The sequence below is a fragment of the Monodon monoceros genome, unplaced genomic scaffold, assembly GCF_005190385.1.
Source record: "Monodon monoceros isolate NGI ecotype Baffin Bay Population unplaced genomic scaffold, NGI_Narwhal_1 Super_Scaffold_4, whole genome shotgun sequence".
NCBI classification, from domain to species: Eukaryota; Metazoa; Chordata; class Mammalia; order Artiodactyla; family Monodontidae; genus Monodon; species Monodon monoceros.
The window spans coordinates 20020106-20041058 of record NW_021703781.1 but is presented as its reverse complement, the minus strand read 5'-3'; the positions used below and the strand labels follow the sequence as shown (position 1 = coordinate 20041058).

The 20953-nt window shown below is 48.4% G+C and overlaps 1 protein-coding gene across 1 annotated transcript in view; it reads right to left on the bottom strand.

The window, feature by feature from the left end:
• The window catches only part of HK1 (hexokinase 1), a 70843-nt gene that overhangs the window by 32159 nt on the left and 17731 nt on the right, over positions 1–20953 (bottom strand). The window contains exons 2-4 of the mRNA XM_029201207.1: positions 18917–19079; positions 7988–8136; positions 2072–2191 (exon numbers count right to left, since the gene is read on the bottom strand). Of these exons, the coding sequence (XP_029057040.1) occupies positions 2072–2191; positions 7988–8136; positions 18917–19079 (432 nt within the window). The remainder of the gene's footprint in view (positions 1–2071; positions 2192–7987; positions 8137–18916; positions 19080–20953) is intronic.

The following is a 20953-nucleotide window of genomic DNA, read 5'->3' as shown; positions in this document are numbered from 1 at the left end:
CAAGAGAAATGCCGTTATTACCTGATCACCTTTCTGCGCTTTCAAACCAGACCTTGGTTTCCACAGCCCCAAGGAACTTTTGTCAGAGGCAAATTGGGAACAGAAACAAAATGCTAAGATAATTTTTGGCTGCTGAACTTCTAAGAGCCACGTCCTGAGATTAAAGGATAACACTGACTATGTATGATTCATGCCTCTTCCCCAAGTTTGGAACTTAACCGCCATTTGTAAGCGGTGACACTGCAATTTATACAATATGATCCATCTCTGTGTGTATATTAATGGATAAACATTAAGGACAGACATCCAATGGTTATTCACTTGGGAATGTAGAAGGGTAGGAATTTTTACTTTTTGCTTTACACCTTTATATTATTTCAATAGTTTTACATATTGCATCTGTATTTTTTTTTTTTTTTTTGCGGTACGCGGGCCTCTCACTGTTGTGGCCTCTCCCGTTGCGGAGAACAGGCTCCGGACGCGCAGGCTCAGCGGCCATGGCTCACGGGCCCAGCCGCTCCACGGCATGTGGGATCTTCCCAGACCGGGGCACGAACCCGTGTCCCCTGAATCGGCAGGTGGACTCTCAACCACTGCGCCACCAGGGAAGCCCTGTATTTTTTTTTTTAATCAAGGATACTAGAAAAGAAAAATAATTGTCCTACTTGACTTTTTCTCCAAATGGAGGAAGTCACTATAAATGCGGCAGGGTTGGGAGGGGCTGCAGTTCAGGCCCTGTAGCCTCCGGGGGGACACAGCGATGGGAAGCTTGTCCACACTGGGCTGCCCCGCGCTCTGAAAGCCACACAGCCTGCAGGATGCACCGGGAAGGGCGAGCAGCAGCCTGCAGCCGAGCCAGGCATTCCAAAAGCCCCTGGATACTCTGTTTTCTTCCCTTCAACCCTCAGGCCCCCAAAAGCCTCAGAGAACATGGTATTGTGGAAAGAATGTGGATTGGAAATCAGTAGATTTATCCTATTCCCACCACTTCTGCCCATTTCCTTGTGGGCCGTTTCCCCAACTCCCCTGAGGCCCACTTTGCTCATCTGTGGAAAAAGGCAGCTGGTCTAGATTTGGACAACTTTGAAGGTCCCGGGCAGCCTTGAGGAGTGGGCAAAGGTCTCCAGATGGATAATTAAAGCCTGTGACCCACTGGCTTCCTGGCAGGCAGCATGCCCAGTTTAGGAAGCCCTCTCCGGATGGGAATCAAGGCTGGCAGGTGGGGGGCGCACTTTTGACTCATTCTCTGCCAGGCACATCTGCCCTGCCCTGCGGGGGCTCTTGTGCCCCTGAGGACGTTCCCTCTCCACTTCTGTAATGCCTCCTTCCCTGAAAGACTGCACCTCTGGGGGACAGGCCACGTCTGCTTGCAGCTCTTTCCCAGGGCCTAGCCCAGCCCACACAGGGATGGCACTCGGGCCACAGCCACTGATGAACAAGCATACAGCCAGCATTGTCGCTTCCCAGGCCATCTCCCACCTCTCCTTGTGGGAGGAGGGGTGTCTCACCCTGTCTCTGCCCAGGGAGTGTGGCTATCAAGCCTCAGTTCTCAAAAGCAAGGGAAACTTGTACCAACAACAGGCCTTGTGAAAGGTCACTAAACCTACTTTGTTTTCCTTCCCTTGCTTGAGTTTAAGAAATGGTCCCCTCGGGCTTCCCTGGTGGCGCAGTCGTTGAGAGTCCGCCTGCCGATGCAGGGGACACGGGTTCGTGCCCCGGTCCGGGAAGATCCCACATGCCGCAGAGCGGCTGGGCCCATGAGCCATGGCCACTGAGCCTGTGCGTCCGGAGCCTGTGCTCCGCAACGGGAGAGGCCACAACAGTGAGAGGCCCGCGTACCGCAAAAAAAAAAAAAAAAAAGATTCGTCTCCAAAAATACATATATAATTAAAGCAATTAAAAAATAAACATGATTATCATGACCTTACATTAATTTCTACAAATATTTCTAAAAAATACAAGATACACAAGCCATCCTGTAAGCAAAAGGGAAAAGTAGTCAAGGGAAAGGGTTCGTTAGCATTTCCCCTATGGGGCTTCTGTGGAGCATTATAATCCCAGAATGTCTTACCTCGTCTATTTTGGATTGCCGACAAGGGAAAGAAAACGTGAATCCGACAGGTAATTTCTTGTCTTTGATTTTTTTTTTCTCCATGAAGTCTCCCAGGCACTCAGCGACATGATCAAAAAGCTGGAGGAAGCACAAGAGAACAGTCAGGAGGGAGGAAGGGGACTTAGCGTTTCAGGAAAAATGTGAACAATTCTCTGCCCCACACAGAGAGGAGCACGGCTACCCCAGCTGCCCATACCCAAGGCACCCAGTGGCCCTGCATGAAAAGCCATGCTGGGGACTTCCACTGCAGGGAGCACAGGTTCAATCCCTGGTGGGGGAACTAAGATCCTGCATGCCTCACAGCACGGCCAGAATAAAAAGAAAAGCCATGCTGTGTGTGACTAGCAAAGAAGAGTCCCTTGAAAAGAGCCTGCTTCATGGGCCACCACGGCTTAGGAAGCCTTTTAAAGGCTTCACACAGAACTGGCCTCTCGGTGGTCACTAAGATGTATTATCTGGGTACTCAGGAAATGTAAAAATAAGAGAAAATCAGCTCATCCTCCATAACACACAGGCCATGGATCACCAGCAGCCACCCAGGTGGAGTGGCCATTTGGCCCCTTCTCTGTATCTCTATCTCCATCTCTATCTCCCTCACTCTGTCAATTCCAGAAGCTCCGCAGAATACATATATATTCCTAGCCTCTAGCCCACTTGCGTGATTTCAGAATCTTCAGGTTAACAAATTTTTATTTTTTACTCAAGTATAATATGCATGCAAAAAGGTGCAGACATCCTAAGTATAGGGTTCACTGGGTTCTCACAAGCTGCACCCACCTGTGTCACCAGCATCCAGATGGAGAAACACAATGTTATCAGCACCCAGACACCCACCTCGTGCAGCCACTGTTGCTGCCACCCAACCCAAGGGCAATCGGCAGCCACTCTGACTTCCACCACCCTCGATTAGTTTGGCCTGGTTGTCTACTACGTATAAATGGAACAACAGGGTGCACTCGTTGGTGTCTGCCTTCTTTTCCTCTACACTATGTGTGTGTCATCCACGCTGTGTGTCTCTGTAGACTGCTGATTCTCACTGCTGCACAGTATTCTATGGTGTGACTATACCACAATTTATTTAGTGGATTGCAATTTAAGTTTGCCAGCTCCACAACATGTGGCCGGGATATGTATACATATCTTAGACTCCACCAGAAAGAACCCAGAACACTGTTTCCCTAGCCTCTGCGTGAATACTGTCAATGACGGGACGCTCACCACCTCTAAGGCAACCTATTAGATCTCTCCAATACCTCCCCTCTTCTCTAAAATGTATCCAGAACTGAATATAATATTTTATATGTGTTCTGACCAAGAGGAAAGCTTAGTTGAACTAAGAACCTCCCTTTCCCTTCTCTCTATGCCTCTATTAATGTAACCAAAGCATATATATGCTCTTTCAGCAACCATGCCACAGTCCAGGTAACCTCTGGTTTTTTTCACATGGCTGTCGTCTAACACAGACCATTAGACCTCCCTTGTATATGGGATTGACACAGCTAATGGAGCTTCTTTTTTTTTTTTTTTTTTTTTTTTCGGTATGCGGGCCTCTCACTGTTGTGGCCTCTCCCGTTGCGGAGAACAGGCTCCGAACGCGCAGGCTCAGCAGCCATGGCTCACGGGCCTAGCTGCTCCACGGCATGTGGGATCTTCCTGGACCGGGGCACGTACCCGTGTCCCCTGCATCGGCAGGCGGACTGTCAACCACTGCGCCACCAGGGAAGCCCTAATGGAGCTTCTTGAAGCCCAGAGAAGGCAGTGTTGGCAGAGCCAAACCGCACGGTCACAGGAAGCAACCCCAGCCCACGTTCCCAGACAAGGTCATCTGCCTGAAGGCTTTACTTGCAGGGTATCCTTTTTTTCCCCCCCATATTAAACTTATAGTTTTATTCAGGCTTGATTTTAACAAAAGTGTCAGGGAGAGAGCCCACAGTAAAGAGTGAAGCCCACGGGGGTACGTCTCTCCCAGATGCCTGAGGAGGGGGCAGGTCCCCTCCCCTCTCCTCTTCCCTCCGCATCTAAAGGGATTTGGGGAGAAACACGGGCGGGGGCTGGTCCCCAGTCTGTGTGGGTATGTTTTGGATAAAGGGCTATGGAGGAATAAGGGACCAGCCCAGGGAGGAGTGGGGGAAGGGCACAAGGACCACCTGCCAGAATCCACAGCTTTCTGATTCCTACCTGAATTCAAAAACAAAACAAAACTAGACCACAGCAGCACCCACTCCTTCTCCCGGACCAGGGCTGTAGTTCAAAGGGAGAAGAGGAGGCGTCTTCACCGAGACCATGGTTCATTCACTCCTGGCCAATCTGCCAGGGCTCCCTGACAGATTGAGGGGGTAGAGGAAACTAAAATAAAACGTCAGATAAATTGTATAGGAGGAGTCCAGTCAAGGGCCGGGCCAGAGCGGGGTCAGGCTGGGGGACGGGGGCCTCTGCAGCCTGGGGGATCACTGCCGCCCTCACAGCCACTGTGCAGGGTCTCCTTCAGAGACCTATCCCCATCCTTCCCCAGGTGTCCTTGACCCAGCTCTAACAGTCTGACTTTCCTGCCAAGGTAAATGAAAAATTGTCAGTTTTGACTTGGGAGTCTCTGTCCCTGAGTCACGATTACTCAGGTCATGGCTACAGCGGCAACTGACTAAGGAGACACATGACCACCTTCTCCGGAGAAGCCCGGCTAAACTTCCTGCGACCTACATTTCTGAGCGATATAAACCCATTACTAAGCCCATCAGCTCGCCCCACGTCATCTGCATTCAGAAGCTCCAGGCTCCCAGGCCCTCAAGAGAGCCCGCTGGGTGGAAGGAAGGAAGGCAGGCTGCGGGCAGGAAGAGGCAGGGAGAGCTCAGCGGCAGAAGTGGATTCACAGGGCGGATTCACAGGGCTGGGGCACTGGAAGCAGCCCCCCCGCCCCCATTCAAGCCAAACACACCCACCCCTTAGTGCTCTGCTAAGGAAATGTCCCTAACCCAGGGGCGTTCCCCCAGGCTAACCCACGTCTGTGACCAGCCAGAAAGGGAAGTTACCCAGCCTCTCGGCACGCAAAATTTTAGTGTCTAAAAAACTTTTTTTTTTCTTTCCTGACAACATGTATATTTATTTAATTTAAATAAATTTAAATTATTTATTTAGTATTCAAAATTCCCAAAACTAAATAAGTGATGTTTTAAGAAGGTTGCATTTATGCTTCTGAAATGATTAAAGCTTAAAATTGCACTGAAACTTTCGAGACACCTTGTGTGTCTGTGTGTGTCTGCGTGTGTGTGTGTGTGTGTCTGTGTGTGTGTGCTTGTGTAGAGAGAGAAAGGAGGATAAAGCAAATAGTTTATTGGGAAATCTGGATAAAGGGTATAAAAAGCTCTTTGTGCTTATCTTAAAGCTTTTCTGTAAGTTTAAAATTATTTTGAATAAAAGGTTTAAAAATCTAGCAAAAATTCCTGTACATTACAGAAGACGAGATCACAACCCCAAGAATTCAGCACAATTCACAGTCTGTAAGTACGAGTTGCTTCATGGGCAAAATGGGGCCCTTGGTTTACTAGAATATTCGATAGGTCGATAAGAGATCTCAGAAAAATGGACCACCAATATTTATTGCTAATCTCACACCAAACTTCTAGACAAGAGGTTATGGTTTCACCCCTATTTTTCAACTGCTAAGCTTCTCCCTCAATCACTTGGACCTTCCTCCTTACCCAAAGCCCTCACATTTCCACACCATCAAACATTTTTAATAAAAATATAAATTAATTTATTAATTATTAAAAACAAAGACAAAACCCAGCCTATGAGTGTCCCATGTTGTTAAAACTGAAACATCTGGAGCCAGACTGCCTGGGTTCAAATCCTAGCTCTATCGCTTATGTGCTGTGTGACCCAAGGGGCTGGTTACTTAACATCTAAGCCTCAACTTTCTCGTCTGTGAAATGGGAATAATAATACCTACCCCATAGGGTTGTTGTGATGATTAAATGAGTTAATCCAAATGAAGTGCTTAGATCAGTGACATACATAACAAGCTCTATGTAAGATTTTGCTGTGACGATATAACATTATCGTTATCACCATCATTATCATCACCATGTTTTCTCTGCAGACTGCTTGAAAGGGGCAGAGGAAGAAACAGCAGGAAACAAGGTGATCCTGGGGCTGGGAAGATGGGGACAGAGGCTGGGAGAGTCAAGGTCCCAGGGGCAGCAATAAGAAGAAAGTCACAGGGCTTCCCTGGTGGCCAAGTGGTTAGGACTCCGCGCTTCCACTGCAGGGGGCATGGGTTCGATCTCTGGTTGGGGAACTAAGATCCCATGTGCCCCAACGTGGCAAAAAAAAAAAAGAAGAAGAAAGTCACTGTGGAAGTGACGCAGTAAGTGCGCACCTGAGGTGGGAGGCATCCCCTTAATTTATAAACCCTGCTCCGAAAAGGTTAGGCCAAAGCACACAGGAATGTCTGCAGCACAGGGTGTGAGTCCCAATGGTGAAGCAAGAGGCAGAGGTGGCTCGACCCAAAGACCACGGGGAACACAGTGACAGGTCAGTACTTTTGGCAAATGGAGAGAGCAGGATGCCAACCAGAGGCTGCTGGCCACCTGCAAAAAGGAGCAACGCAGCAACCACTGGGCAGGACGAGGAGACCTACTTGCTGGCAGCCTTCATGCACACACTGGATGAATGAGCCAGTCTCTGAAGCCCAGTAATGGAGGGATAGGCAGGGGGACCTCCCAGCAGGTCCATCAGATGAGTGATGCACTCTTTCAGCGGCTGACTGAAAAGTGGCCCACCTGTCCTAGGGACAGTGTCCCCTTCAGTGCTCACTGTGACATGGTCTGAAAAGCTCTGAACCCAACCCGCCAGCAGTGGGTTAAAGGCCGGGATTAGCCCTTTTCTCTAGTAGAAGGAAAAGGCAGAGAGCTTGCATCAGGTCCTACCCATGTTAATTTAGGAACAAAGTGGAGCCAAGAGAAGGCTCTGGGTCTCATCTCAAAGTCCAGCCCAGAAACAATAAGTTTTCTGGAGAACTTAGTCATGAACCTTGCCGTGAACACACCCTCCCTAAAGCAAATATTTGCCAAGCTCTGAATAATACGTATCCTGACAACAGCCATGACTTGGGAGGCGAGCTTCAAATGGGAGCGGCCAGAACACCTGCAGGAGAAGGTGAGGAGTAGAACAGGACCCGGAAATGACTGAAAACCTGACCGGGGGCTGCCCACACCCTGATCACAGGGTCCTCAGTGAGCCTTCAGCCCATCACCCACCACGACCACATGGGGAAGCAGGGAGGGTGGACAGGCCCTTCTGAGCATGCCCACAGCCTCGACCAGCAAAGGAAAGCAGCGCTTCCGTTGGCAGGGGTTACAAGTGTGAGAGGAAGGGACGGTGACTTTCCAGGCAAGGCCCTGCCCTCGGTGCTTTCTGGGCCAAGGACTCGTAGAAGACTATTAAATCAGGTAGCCAGGAGCCCTTTATAATAGCCCTGGGGCTATGAGCTCAGACTCCTGCTGCCCCACTAGGTGACAGCCATAACCTATGAGGCCTGGGCCTTTGGTGAACTGGGTGAGGACAATGGCTTGGAAGAAGGGTTTTCACCCATGGGCTCTGCTACCCCTCTGCTGGGGAACCAACCCCTGGATCCTTAGGGAATTGATGCATTTACCTCCTCTTCGCACCCCTTACCTGAAAGTCCCAGCAGCCCCCCTCCCATCCACCAGTTCACGCACATGGTGGGGTCTCTTCAAGCAGTCACGCTCTTCCACCCAGGAGTCCTCCACTCGTGCCTATGATGGACTCCCAGTGCTTTGGGGTCTGGCTCCTGGAGGTACCCTGGGGCCTGATGCTTGGGCCACAGGGGCTGATCGGAAGGGAGCAGGGACCCACCTGGCTTCCACTGCCGTGCATGATGCTCTCCGGGGTGTCGTAAACCTCGGACTCCATATGAACAGTCTGTTTTTGCTCATGATTCACTTGCACCCGCAGAATTCGAAAGGAAGACCCGCCAAGATCCAGGGCAATGAAATCTCCCTTTTCTGTTTAGGGAGAAACAGTATCACATCAGATTCAAGCGCTCCGGGGAAGTCTCATGCTCTGCCTGCTTCTCAACAGGGTCCAGCCCCACCGCGCTGTGCTTTCGGCCAGAAGGAGTCACTCAGACCCCGTAGGACCACTGCCCCGCCTGGAAGGGTGGAAGAGAAACCTCTCCCAGCCGGGCGTCCCTAGACAGACAGCTTCACACAGTCCTGCTCACTCCTGACTATAGGAGAATGGAAGTATGGACTTAAGTATCAAGCCCTACCCATCTTTCTCTAATTTCTTACCCTTTTCCACAAATGGCTATGTTATCCATAAAGACAAAAACAGCATTTCAAGTCAGAGAAAACCCTACATCTGAGGTCCATTCCATGCCTTGGGTTCCTTCCCCATCAGCTCAGACACCAATTCCAGCTAGTCCAGAGCTCCACTGATTCCCCAGGGGATTTTGTTCTTTAATTGTGGTAAAATATACATCACATAAAATTTTCCACCGCAACCATTTCTAAGTGTACAGTTCACTGACACTAAGTACATTCACAACGTTGTACAACCATCACCACCATTCCCCAAATTTCTCATGATCCTAAACAGAGCCTCTATAACCACTGAGCATTAACTCCCCATTTCCCCTATCCCTAGTCCCAGGCAACCACGATTCTACTTTCTATCTCTATGAATTTGCCTATTCTAGATATTTCATGTAAGCAGAATCATACAGTATTTGTCCTTTTGTATCTGGCTTACTTCACCTTGCATAGTCTCAAAGATTCATCCATGTTATAGCCTGTATCAGTAGTTCACTCCTTTTTGAGGCTGGATGATACTCCATTGTATGTGTATCCATTCATCTGTTGCTGGACACCTGTGTTGTTTCCACCCGGGGGATGTTTTTAACAGAAGTCCCTCTTGGTCAGATAGGAGTAAACTGGTTTGATGTGGTTATATTCCTCAAGACCAATGTGTGCAGTGATTGGGGTGGACCTCAGTGGGACAGAGAAAGATGACGGGACCGTATGCCAAGACCAAGATACAGCACCAACGGAGGAGGCCATGATGGGCAAGATTCCAAACCATTAAGCCACTATCTAATATTCTTTACCCCAGTTACCCTCACACATTCTCCTCCAGAATCAATTAAAATCTATTAATTTTACTTCTGATGTTACATTCTCACTGTCTCACTATCTTTTCATTTTCTTGATGGTGACTTTTGAAGCATAAAAGGTTTTAATTTTGATGAAGTGCAACTTATCTACTTTCTTCTTCTGTTGTTAGTAGTTTTGGTATTATATCTAAAAGCCCACTGCCAAATCCAAGGTCACAAAGATTCGCACCTATGTTTCCTTCTAAGAGTTTTATAGTTTTAGGTCATACATTTAGGTATTTGATCCATTTTGAGTTAATTTTTGTATATGATATGAGGTAGAGGTCCAACTTCATTCTTTTGCATGTGGATATCCACTATCAAATTCCAGCACCATTTGTTGAAAAGTCTACTCTTTCCCTCATTGGCACCCTTGTTAAAAATCAAGTGACTATAAAGTATGGGTATGTCTGGACTCCCCATTCTTTCTTCCCCAGTTTTATTGAGATGTAATTGACATAGTGAACTCTCAGTTTTGATCCACTGATCTATATGTCTATCCTTATGGCAGTACCACATTGTCTTGACTACTACTGCTTTGAAATTTTGAAACTGGGAAGTGAAAGTCCTCCAACTTTGTTCTTCTTTTTCAAGATTGTTTTGGCTATTCTGGGTCCCCTGAGCTCTTTAATTTTTTTCTTAAGTAGTGGTTGGCTTTTTTTAAAAAAAAACAGCTTTTCTTTTATAAAGCTGACGCCATCTTTGTATTTGATTCTACCAAGCTTTAAGCTCTGACACACTGCTCTATTTCTGGAACTTAGAATGGTTGCCTGGCATACAGTAAGAACACAACAGATACTTGAACGAATGAGGGTGGTAAAGGAATCAGTGAATGAACCAAAGTCTTCTCACACTGAATTTCTGTTCTTACCCTCTCAAGCTCCTTGACGGAAGAACCACAACTTAGGATTCTTTACATCTGCCCTTGGCACCCAGGACAACCCAATAAATGCTTGGTAGCTGCTTGATCACAAGGGTTGGTGGCCCATTCATTCATTCAAGGCAGCCTTGCTTGTTGTTCATAAAACAGGAAGCAGTTATACCGCTGGTTGGTTGGTTTTTTTTTTTTAATAATAGCTTTATTGAGAAATAATTCACCTATCACATTTTAAAGTGTACACTTTGGTGGGTTTTAGTATATTTACAGAGTTGCGCAACCATCAACACTATCTAATTATAGAAATTTTCCGTCATCCCCAAAAGAAACTCCGTACCCATTTGCAGTCACTCCCCATTTCTTTCCAAACCCCCTCATTCACCAACAACCACTAATCCATTGTCTGTCTCTAGAGATTTCCCTATTTTGGACATTTCATATCAATGGACTACAATATGTGGTCCCCCGTGGTTGGCTTCTTTCATCTACCATGATGTTTTCAAGGCTCACCTATGTTGTAGCATGTATCAGTACCTCATTCCTTTTAATGACTGAGTTATATTCCACTGTATTATACCACATGATGCCAATGTTTTGGGGGGTTTTTTTTTGGCTGCACCATGTGGCATGCAGAACCTTAGTTCCCCGACCAGGAATCAAACCCGTGCCCCCTGCAGTGGAAATGTGGAGTCCTAACCACTGGACCGCCAGGGAATTCCCCATGATGACGTTGTTTTTAAATTGCTCCTATCGTGACTTCCCTGGTGGCGCAGTGGTTAAGAATCTGCCTGCCAATGCAGGGGACACGGGTTCAAGCACTGGTCCAGGAAGATCCCACATGCCGCAGAGCAGCTAAGCCCATGCGCCACAACTACTGAGCCTGCGCTCTAGAGCCCGCGAGCCACAACTACTGAAGCCTGCGCACCTACAGCCTGTGCTCTGCAACAAGAGAAGCCACTGCAATGAGAAGCCCGCGCACCGCAACGAACAGTAGCCCCCGCTCGCTGCAGCTACAGAAAGCCTGCGAAGACCCAACGCAGCCAAAAATAAATAAATAAGTTAATTAAAACAAACAAAAACAAAAAACTGCTTCTATGGTCCAAAGGAAAGAGACCAAGGGAGAATGCCGGGAAGCAGTTGTCACAGCTTTGTGGGAAATTCTGACCCTGATGTTACAGGTGGTTCAAATTAGTTTAGGGTTTTCTTTGGGCTCCCATCAGAAGCCTAACCCCTGTGGTGCTTACACTACTACTCAGTTAAAAAAATGAACTTGGTGTATGAGGTGCTTCCTCTCAGGAGGAAGAATTACTAGAACACCAAAAGCACTTTACTTAACCATCATTCATTGAGTCTTTCTGTACTCCAGTCGCTAAGTACTTCATATGCGTCATTTTACTTTTAACCCTCTCCACCCTATGAAATAGGTACTACTATGATCCCCATTCTACAGATGAGCAAGTAAAGACTGGGAGGGATTAGGTAACTTGTCAAAGCACACGGCCAGTAAGTGGCAGAGCCAGAATTTGAATCCAAAGCCCAAATTCATAACCGTTGGATAAAACTGCCTCCCGGACAGACCTCGGGGACAAGGATCCCCAAGGTCAGCATCAAAGTGATACTTCAGCACATCAGGAACAGCTACATCTCTCTTTGGGGGTCTCGTCAACATCCATGATTCCTCGCAGCTTCTGACTCTGTTCTTTTGCTTTGATCTTTAATGAAGATAACGAAAACTTCCCGTGAGCAACTATAAACCACCTGTGCATAGGGAAATACTAGGCACAAAAGCAAACACCGTGCTAGGATGAAAATATGGGTACTTTTTATTTTGTTAACATTTTAATTTAATTAATTTATTTACTGTTTTCATGGTTTTCAAAAAATAAAACCATTTATTTATTTCATGTTTTACACTGGTTTTCATCATAACTTAAAAACAATAGCTTGGGAAATTTTTCAGTTGCCAGACCGGTCAAAGGTCTCATTTTCAGTTGAATGAAAGGTCTAAGTAAAAGCAGGTTCTTGTGCTCAAGTTCCAGGTGATGGGTCGGGCATCTCCTGCTTATTGGTGTCAGTGTCAACACACAACGGGTAAGAGCTTTCAGCCCTTCATGCGGAAAGGGATCAGGTTTCAAGCAGCACCTTTGCAGGACCCAGGCCTGAAGTTTTCAAGCAAGATAAGTGAAAACGGTCTCAGCTGCCTCTAGGTCGGGAAGGAACCTGGCCTTAGGGTGCATGGGGCTGGCCCACACTTCTGCGGCTCTGCAAGACCCCTGCCCCACCCCAGCTCTCCACTGCTCCCTTTTTTAAAAAAAAAACACGAACACAGGTCAGTAGGGTTCCAAGGAGTTAGGGTCAGAGAAGGAGACCAGAAAGGCGGCCTTAAGATGTCAGGACAATGCTAAATACTGCATACTCCACACACCTGCTAGCGGGAGTTGATGGGTTTGAGGGGGGCCGTTCCCTGAAGGCATTTTACAAGAGGTCACTGTTAAGCCCAGTGCAGCTCCTGATCTGTCCCTGAGCAGTGACCTTGATTCCAGGGTGTGTCTGTGATTGCTAAAAGAAATGGCAGTTGGCCTCTCTTCTGTAAATCACACTTGCACCTCAGGAAATGCGAGACAAATATTAACTTACCTTCTCGGTTTATGGATAAGGAAGCTCCAACCAAACCAGGTGAATGACTTGCTCACAGTCGCACCTGTGGCAAGCCCAGGGCCCTTCCCTTTTCTTAGTCACTCATGTACTTGCAAATACTGGGATGCTCGTAATTTTTTATGTATATATGTCTTATCTTCCTCAGTTGGATGATAAGCAATTTGAAGCCCAGGGCAATTTAACATGCTTACTTCCCTCCCCCAGTACTGAGTCCTGCAAATCAGTACGTGTTTGCTGCTAGTTTGATAAGAACTACCTGGGTTAAATGCATGGTCTGTTCAGTCCTATCCTCTGCCAGGCAAAGGACACCAAGGAACAACTTCTGGAAAGGGCAGCAAGACTTCTGGTAAGCTTTGTTTGCTGTCTAGCATCTCTTTAGATAACTACCCTCCAAAGAGTCCCCCACTTTGGCCATCATGATTGGTTCAGGATGGGCATGTGATCCACGTCAGCCAATCATTACCCTCTCCAAGACCACCTCTGAGACCTCTAGTTCTTAGGTGAGGTGTCAGCTAGGGCTGCCAGGGCTGTCTCTGCCACCATAAGGGAGAGGTGGCCTACAAAAGAAGCCGACACAAAGACTGAAAGAACAATAAGAGACAGATGAGTCCCTGTCAACAGAAGCCAACTTACAACTCCATCTCCCAGTTATGTGAACCTAGAATTCCCTTTCTTGCTTATATAACTTTGAGTTAGATTTTTTTTTTTTTTTTTTTGCGGTAAGCGGGCCTTTCACTATTGTGGCCTCTCCCGTCGCGGAGCACAGGCTCCGGACGCGCAGGCTCAGCAGCCACGGCTCACGGGCCCAGCCGCTCCACAGCATGTGGGAATCTTCCCGGACCGGGGCACGAACCTGTGTCCCCTGCATCAGCAGGCAGACTCTCAACCACTGCGCCACCAGGGAAGCCCTGAGTTAGAGTTCTTTCAGCTACAACCAGAGGCTTCTGGGTTCAATATTCTTTATTAGGCAATGAGTCCCCCAAATACCAACTTGCCCTCCATAAAGGATCTATCCTCCCCTTTACATCAGTTGGTTCCCCCATTCAGAGCTGTGGTGTCCAGTCACCCTGCTGCAGAGGCACCAGAGCTGCAGCCTATGGGCTCGTCCACATTATGTGGGGATATTGGGGTCGGGATGAGACAGCCTGCCTCTGCTTCCCCCTTTTTCCTGCCTCCTCCCCCTGTAACATCACAGGGATGCCAGTGAATTCTGAAAAGCTCTGACTCTTTCCTCCAGGGCTAGACCTACACATTTAGGTCTGATGGGTGGGGGTCCTTTGACTGGCTGCATCAGGTGGGAAGGGGCCGCCCACAGAATTCTTACAAAGTCGGTTATTAAGTTACAATGATGATCAGGAGAACAATGACCCCCTGTAACTCGCAAGGTGGTTTGCAGTTTCCAAAGCACTTTCATCTGATCCTCTTGACAGCCTTGTAAGGCAGGCAGGGCAGGACCATCACACCTATTTTACAGATGAGGAAAGGGAGGCTTAGAAAATTAAGTGACTTCTCCAAGGTCACAGAGATAATAAGCAGCAGAGCCAGAGATGAATCCAGTGTTCTGGGTTTCTATTTTATTTTTTCCTTTAAATTCAAGTTCAGCTTCTTTTTGCAGCAGTTGGCTTCCCTCTAACTTCCTCTTCAAATCTTTGGCCTCAACCTTCCTGCCGGCCGCTGCTGAGACTTCGTCCCACATTTCCCATTTCCACTGAAGCCAGAAGAACTGCTCTTCTAGAGAAGGCTCATTAAACAAAACATCTGAAGGGCCCCCGGCAACTCTCCACTTTCTAACGACAACCATTATTACCAGCAAATAATGGAAAACAAACACGGGGACAGATGTCTCTCTTGAGTCCAGACCTGCGCTGGAATACAGGGCAAACAAAAACTCTGCTTTCATGAAATGCCTACCTTTGCTCTGCTCCATGAATTAATTCTGTACATGAGACACAAAGCCTTCCCTCCTGTCTGCAATCCAGCTAGTTGATGAGAGTTTATACCTTCGTCAGAAACCCACCCAGAACGCTAGACATTCAGATTTCATGGATGGAGAGAATTTCTGAGACAATCCAACCACCTTCCCAGATAAGGAAACAGGCAGAGAAAGGTAAGTGACCAGCCTAAATGCTGTGGAAAAAGGAAATATTTTCCTTCCTTTGGCTGGAAAGTAGTAATATTTTAAGCCCCCAGAATTTAACTGTGACCACACTGCAAATCAAACATTTTTAACTTAACCTTTGAGCAAAGAGCCTGCTAGGAACCATGAAACAGAAACAAGGAAATGTTCAACTCAATTTATCCTCGAGAAGCTTACGATCTAATTGGTATTTATGGATACAATATCCTGAGTGATAAATGACAAGAGGAGAAAAAAGGGGAGGTTTCACAAGTGAGACAAAGTGTTGGCCAGGCCTTCTGAGGGAGGCTGGACGCAGCTAGGCACCTATCCCCGACTGGGCAGCTCTGAAGAGAGGTTTCTGTTTAGCCAAGTCATCGGAGTAAAAAGGCTTCAATATCTTTCTTCTTTATATATTATTCATACCTTTCCCACTCCAGAAAGGATATGCAGCAGCTAAAAGCCACTTTAGGGTTTTTGGGGGTTTTTTTAAACCTAGTGTGTAGATTACTAGAGAGCAATTAAAGAAAAACCACTGCCCATAACAATCGTCAAAAGGGGAAAAAAATTAATAAAAATGGGCTGATAACATTTCCGAAAAATCAGTAGAGTTTCAAAACTCTGAGTCCAGTCATGAAGGTCAAGGTCAGCAGGAAAGGAAAGGTTTGTTTCTCCCTCTGACTTGGAAGTCACATCACCACTTGACAGGCAGGGGCATCTGTCAACCTCAGTGAGTCCAAGTTATCCTTTGGTGGTTTGGGATTACCACTAATTCTGTCGCTGACTAATTATACAGTTGAAGCAGTAATTAACATTGCGAAAAGGGAATAACACCACGGTTTACTATGAAGGAGACCCACATTCCGGCTACTCCAGGGGACCTCCTGGTTGGAGGCACTTCCATCACAAAGGGGCAGGGGCTGCACTGGGGTCAGGGGCCCAAGGCCTTGGTATCAATGTCAATGTCTGTGTGGGGCTGTAGTGACCATTCCAAGGGGAGTGTGGGCCCCTGGGCACATGACCTGAGCCCACCCATGAACATTAGCAACAGTCATAGGGAGAAGAAGTATAGGGTGTATTACTAGGGTTGCACAGTGGCCCCCCAAAAGATATGCGGAAGTCCTAACTCTGGGTGCCTGTAAATGTGGCCTTATTAGGAAATAGGGTCTTTGCAGATGTAATCAAGTTAAGAGGAGGTCATGAGTGTGGGTCCTAATCTGACTGGTATCCTTATAAGAGGAAAATGCCATGTGACAACAGAGGCAGAGACTGGAGACTACAAGCCAAGGAATGCCAAGGATTGACAGCCACCACCAGAAGCTAGCAAAAGGCAAGGAAAGATTTAACCCAGTGTCTCAGAAGGAGCATGGCCCTGCTGGCACCTTGATTTTGGACTTCTAGCTTCCAGAACTGTGAGATAATTCACTCTGATTTAAAGCTACCCAGTTCGTGGTACTTTGTTACAGCGGCGTTGGAAACTAACGCAGGGTAGAAGAAACAGTCACCAGGGAGCACAGAGGTGGGCAGGGTAGGGGAAGGCTGGGGGGACCCAGGGCCTCATGCGTAGGAGGGCGGGTCCTTGTGGTTCAGGGCTTTGGTTCCTCCTCCCCCCCTCCTCCTTCTGTTCTCAGCACTGTTCTGGGCTCCCAAGAGGCCCTAAACATTTGGCCCCAACCACGCTGGAGATGAGAGGCTCAGAAGGAAGCATGGGGCCCAGGCTGCTGGCTCCAGTTCCGCAAACCCTAGGACAGTGTTTCCCAACATGGGCATATTACCACATATGTTATCACATTTAAGACACCACTGATTGCAGACACATCATTATTTTACGTAATATGAAGAGAGGAAAAAATACTGCCCATAATAATTTAAAGATGCAACTATTGTACAATGCATTGCTGATTTCAGAGGACTCAAACAAAAAGGTGTCTCAAAATAGATGAAATATAGTAATAGATGTTGGGGGGAAAGTTCAAACAGGTTTGGGGAAAAGGAAGGTAGCCGGGTTAAACAGGTTTCTCTCGTGCAGAACTGCTCAGGGCCTTTAATACGCTGGTGTCTGCTTTGAATCTCTAAGAGGGGGCTGCAGAATGCTGTCTTTCCCAAATTAGGATGAGTTTTGGGCCCTGTTTTAAAGAGTAACTAATGGGGACAAATGACTAGATTACTAGCCATTTGTGTATGTGGATCACACTTTGAGCCCCTCAACCCTGGAAATGGTGTGTGAAAGAGTGAAGGAGGGCACCCCCTGCTGACACACAGTCCTGGGAAGGCAAGCTGGCTTGCAAGCCGCGTTCAGGAGGAAAGAGAAGGCATCTCTCATGGGATGTGCCGGCCCTGGGCCAGTCACACAGGATCAGGTGCTCCCCAGGCATAAGGCAGCCTTCTGAGCTCTCCAAGCAAAGCCAGAGCAGGGGCCCTGGGGGGCTGCCCATCCCACCTCGCCTCCCCTTCCTCTTTTCTCAGCTGACAGCAGCTGACCACGCCTCTCCTACAGAACTCAGCTAACCCTGTAAAGGCACAAATGCTCCTGGATGTGAATGCCATTCGGGGCTGGGAAAAAGCAGGAGCGAATTAGAAAGCCGGAGGCATCAGAACAAAACCCAGGGGACACCACGGTCTGGTCACTCTGATGACTTGAATCTCTTCAGCAGTCATAAAAAAAAACCTAAACTGCTGGTCACCAAGACCTCAAGGAAAACAAAAGGATAAAAGTGGAGTAGATTTTAAACAGTCAAGAAACATCAGAGATATAAGTACCAGGGTGTGTGCATGAAGTAAACCCCACCTGCGGCCACAGGGCAAACAGAGCACATGCCCTTCCTAGGCGTCCCAATCTTGTTCAGGACTTTAAAGGCCGGCTGCAGGCACAGCAGGGCCTTCCCACTGCAGCCAGTCCTCCAACAAGCCGTGCACCCGCCCACCTTCCATAAACATCAACTGCAACAGCTGCAGTTTTCCTGATGTCCATTTCGTCGGCTCCATATCAGATGCCCCGAATCGCAGCTTTAAACTAGTCCCCAGAGCAGGGAAGAAACACAACAGTGTTGGAAGGGCCGTACTTTCAGGCTATGTACTCACAACCCCAAGAGAAACCTGACTTTCATGATCTCTCTCCCTCCCTCTCAAAAAGCAGGCAAGCCCCAGCCTAGAGCACAGAACACGGCTAAGAGCAGGATTCCTGTGCGTGCGCTAAGCTGGGGCAGGCACAGCATCCACCCCCGGGTCAGCCAGACAGAACGACCTCCACTGAGCAGGCCAAGGCCAGGCTGTGCCCTCCCAGCCTCCACTCTGCCAAGAGCAGGGGCTGAGGCCAGTCCCTGGGGAGGGGGTACTGACAATCCTCAGGGAGCCCCCAGATCCCCACTGTGGGGCATGAGCCACACGATGCACACCAACAGGATAATTTTTTTTTTCCAGTCCTACTCCTCTCACCATTTCTCTGCTTGAGGGGCTACCTTGACTTAGCATCTATGAAATTTGTACAAATGGGGACTTGAGTCTCCCCCCTGAGTCTGAGACGCACCTGGCCGCTAGGACCGCTACTTATCTGGGGTACTAAAAGGAGGCCTTGGTGCCCTGATGGAGAGATTCTCCTAACATGAATGGCTCTGTTCTGGAGCCATTCATGTTCTGAAGGCATAAGAACTCACACAGCATCTGTAAGATCCCTAAACACTACACTCTCTTACCATAAGTCACTAGACAGGCCGACGAAGGCAGGTCAGCATGGTCCAACCACGGTACCCCCCATAGCACATGGTAGGATCTCAATGGACATACATTGGATTGATGGATGGATAGATGAATGGATGGATGGATGGGAGAACAGATGGATGGAATGGTGAATGAATGAATAACTGGATGAATGAGTAAATGAATGAAAGATGAATGAATGAACAAACAAATGAATGTAAGTTGGAAGGGTGGCTTCACAGAGCTTTCAGCCCTCAGAGCCCAATCTCTGGGTGAGAGACTCACCTGAACCGTCAGGAATGGACCTTACAAACGTTGGCAACATCTTGACTGTGGCTGTCGGATTAAAATCCCGGGAGAGGCCATTCTTCATCTCCTTTTTGAAACGAGCCATGATATCTAACAGAGTTTCATCAGAGAGCCGCATGGCATAGAGATATTTGTCGATCTGGAAGAAGGATGAGAAGGAAAGAAAGTGAGGCCAAGGCTGGGGAAGGTCGTTTCAGCTCAAGTCTGGCTGGGGTAGGACAGGGCAGGCGGCGTGAGGTTCCCGCCTGCCTAAGACAATCCAGCTCCCGTGGGCACTGGAACACCCATGCTGGCCCATCATTCAAGTGCGATCAACCATGTCACTCAGAGCGGGCTTGCAAATGCTCTGAGCCCCGGTTCCCCCCCTGTAAAATGAACCAGACACTTCCAACGTCCCTTCCAATCCTTGAATATTACATGGAAGCTGCCCTTCAATCCCCAGGTACGCGCCAAAGGCACCTTAAGCCTCCACGTGACTCCTTCCCTCTGTGAGAGGTGGCTGGCTCATCCTCACATGGATGACAGTGCCACAGAACAAGGGCTCCAGAGCCATCTACCTGGGGTTCAAATCCAAGCTCCATCACTTACCAGCTGTGTGAACTTCAGTTTCCTCAGCTGAAAAACTGAGATGATAAATAGAACGTACCTCACAGAATGTTGTAAGATCAAAGGAGACAGAGAAGCACTTAGAACACAGAACGTGCTCAGTAAACATTAGCTATTAGCATTGTGAGGCAGTGGTGCTGGTGGGTTTCCTTGGGCATGACTTCTAGGTAGGTGGAAATGGTGGACGAAGGGCTGGAGCCCTTCAGGACATGGGGCTGCAGGCCCAGAGCACGGAGTCCTTAACCTCACTACCCCCAGCAGGTATGGGACAGCCCAAGTTCGCACGCCCGTGTGCCAGGGCCCATGTGCCCACACTTCCTGATCAGACCGCTCCTGACCCAACAGGACTAAACCAACCCGCTCCTCTTCCTGGGCTCCCCACTCTCCTCAAGGATCCTGGGCTCCTAACCTCAGGCCCCGTTGCTGTCATTTGTTGTTCTTCCTTCATAGTATCTTCCCGCTGACTCTCTCTATTTACTGGGCACCTACTACATGTCTGGCTCTTGGTCAGACATCTGTCCTCGTGGTGCCTGACCCTGTGGAATTCACTGAAGTCTCTCTGTTTCACCGTTCATTCTTTCTGCCACTCTCTGCCTCAGGAAGCCCTGATAACCATGTGCCTGTATTCCTGACGCCTGATGCGTAATCAGTGTAATGGTTTTCAATCTTCAGTTTCTCTCCCTTCCAACCCATCCTCTACACCACGGCCACATTGCACCTTCTTTTTTTTTTTCTTTTTTCTTTCTTTATAAATTTATTTATTTATTTATTTATGGCAGCATTGGGTCTTTGTTGCTGCGCGTGGGCTTTCTCTAGTTGTGGCGAGCGGGGGCTACTCTTCGTTGCAGTGCGCGGGCTTCTCACTGTGGTGGCTTCTCTTGTCGCGGAGCACAGGCTCTAGGCGCGCAGGTTTCAGTAGTTGTGGCTCGTGGGCTCAGTAGTTGTGGCTCGCAGGCTCAGTAGTTGTGGCTCTCGGGCTCTAGAGCGCAGGCTCAATGGTTGTGGCGCACGGGCTTAGTTGCTCCGTGGCATATGGGATCTTCCCAGACCAGGGCTCGAACCCGTGTCCCCTGCACTGGCAGGCGGACTCTTAACCACTGCACCACCAGGGAAGTCCCCCACATTTCACCTTCTTAAACTGGGACCCTGGTCACTTCACTCCCCTGCTCAAAACCTTGCAAAGCCCCCCACATTGGAGGCACCTACACTCTGTGGGTGTGGCTCCGGGCTCTCTGCACACCAGCCAAACCACCTCTACCATTCCTGGGAGGTGCCTGGCTCTCCTGTTGAAACGCCCTTCCTTCTCTTCCCAGCTACTCAAAGCTCACCTCCCCTTCAAGGTTCAAATCAAATGTCACCCCTCCTGCAGACGTTGAGACCCTCGGGGTGCAGACACCGCCTCCCTCA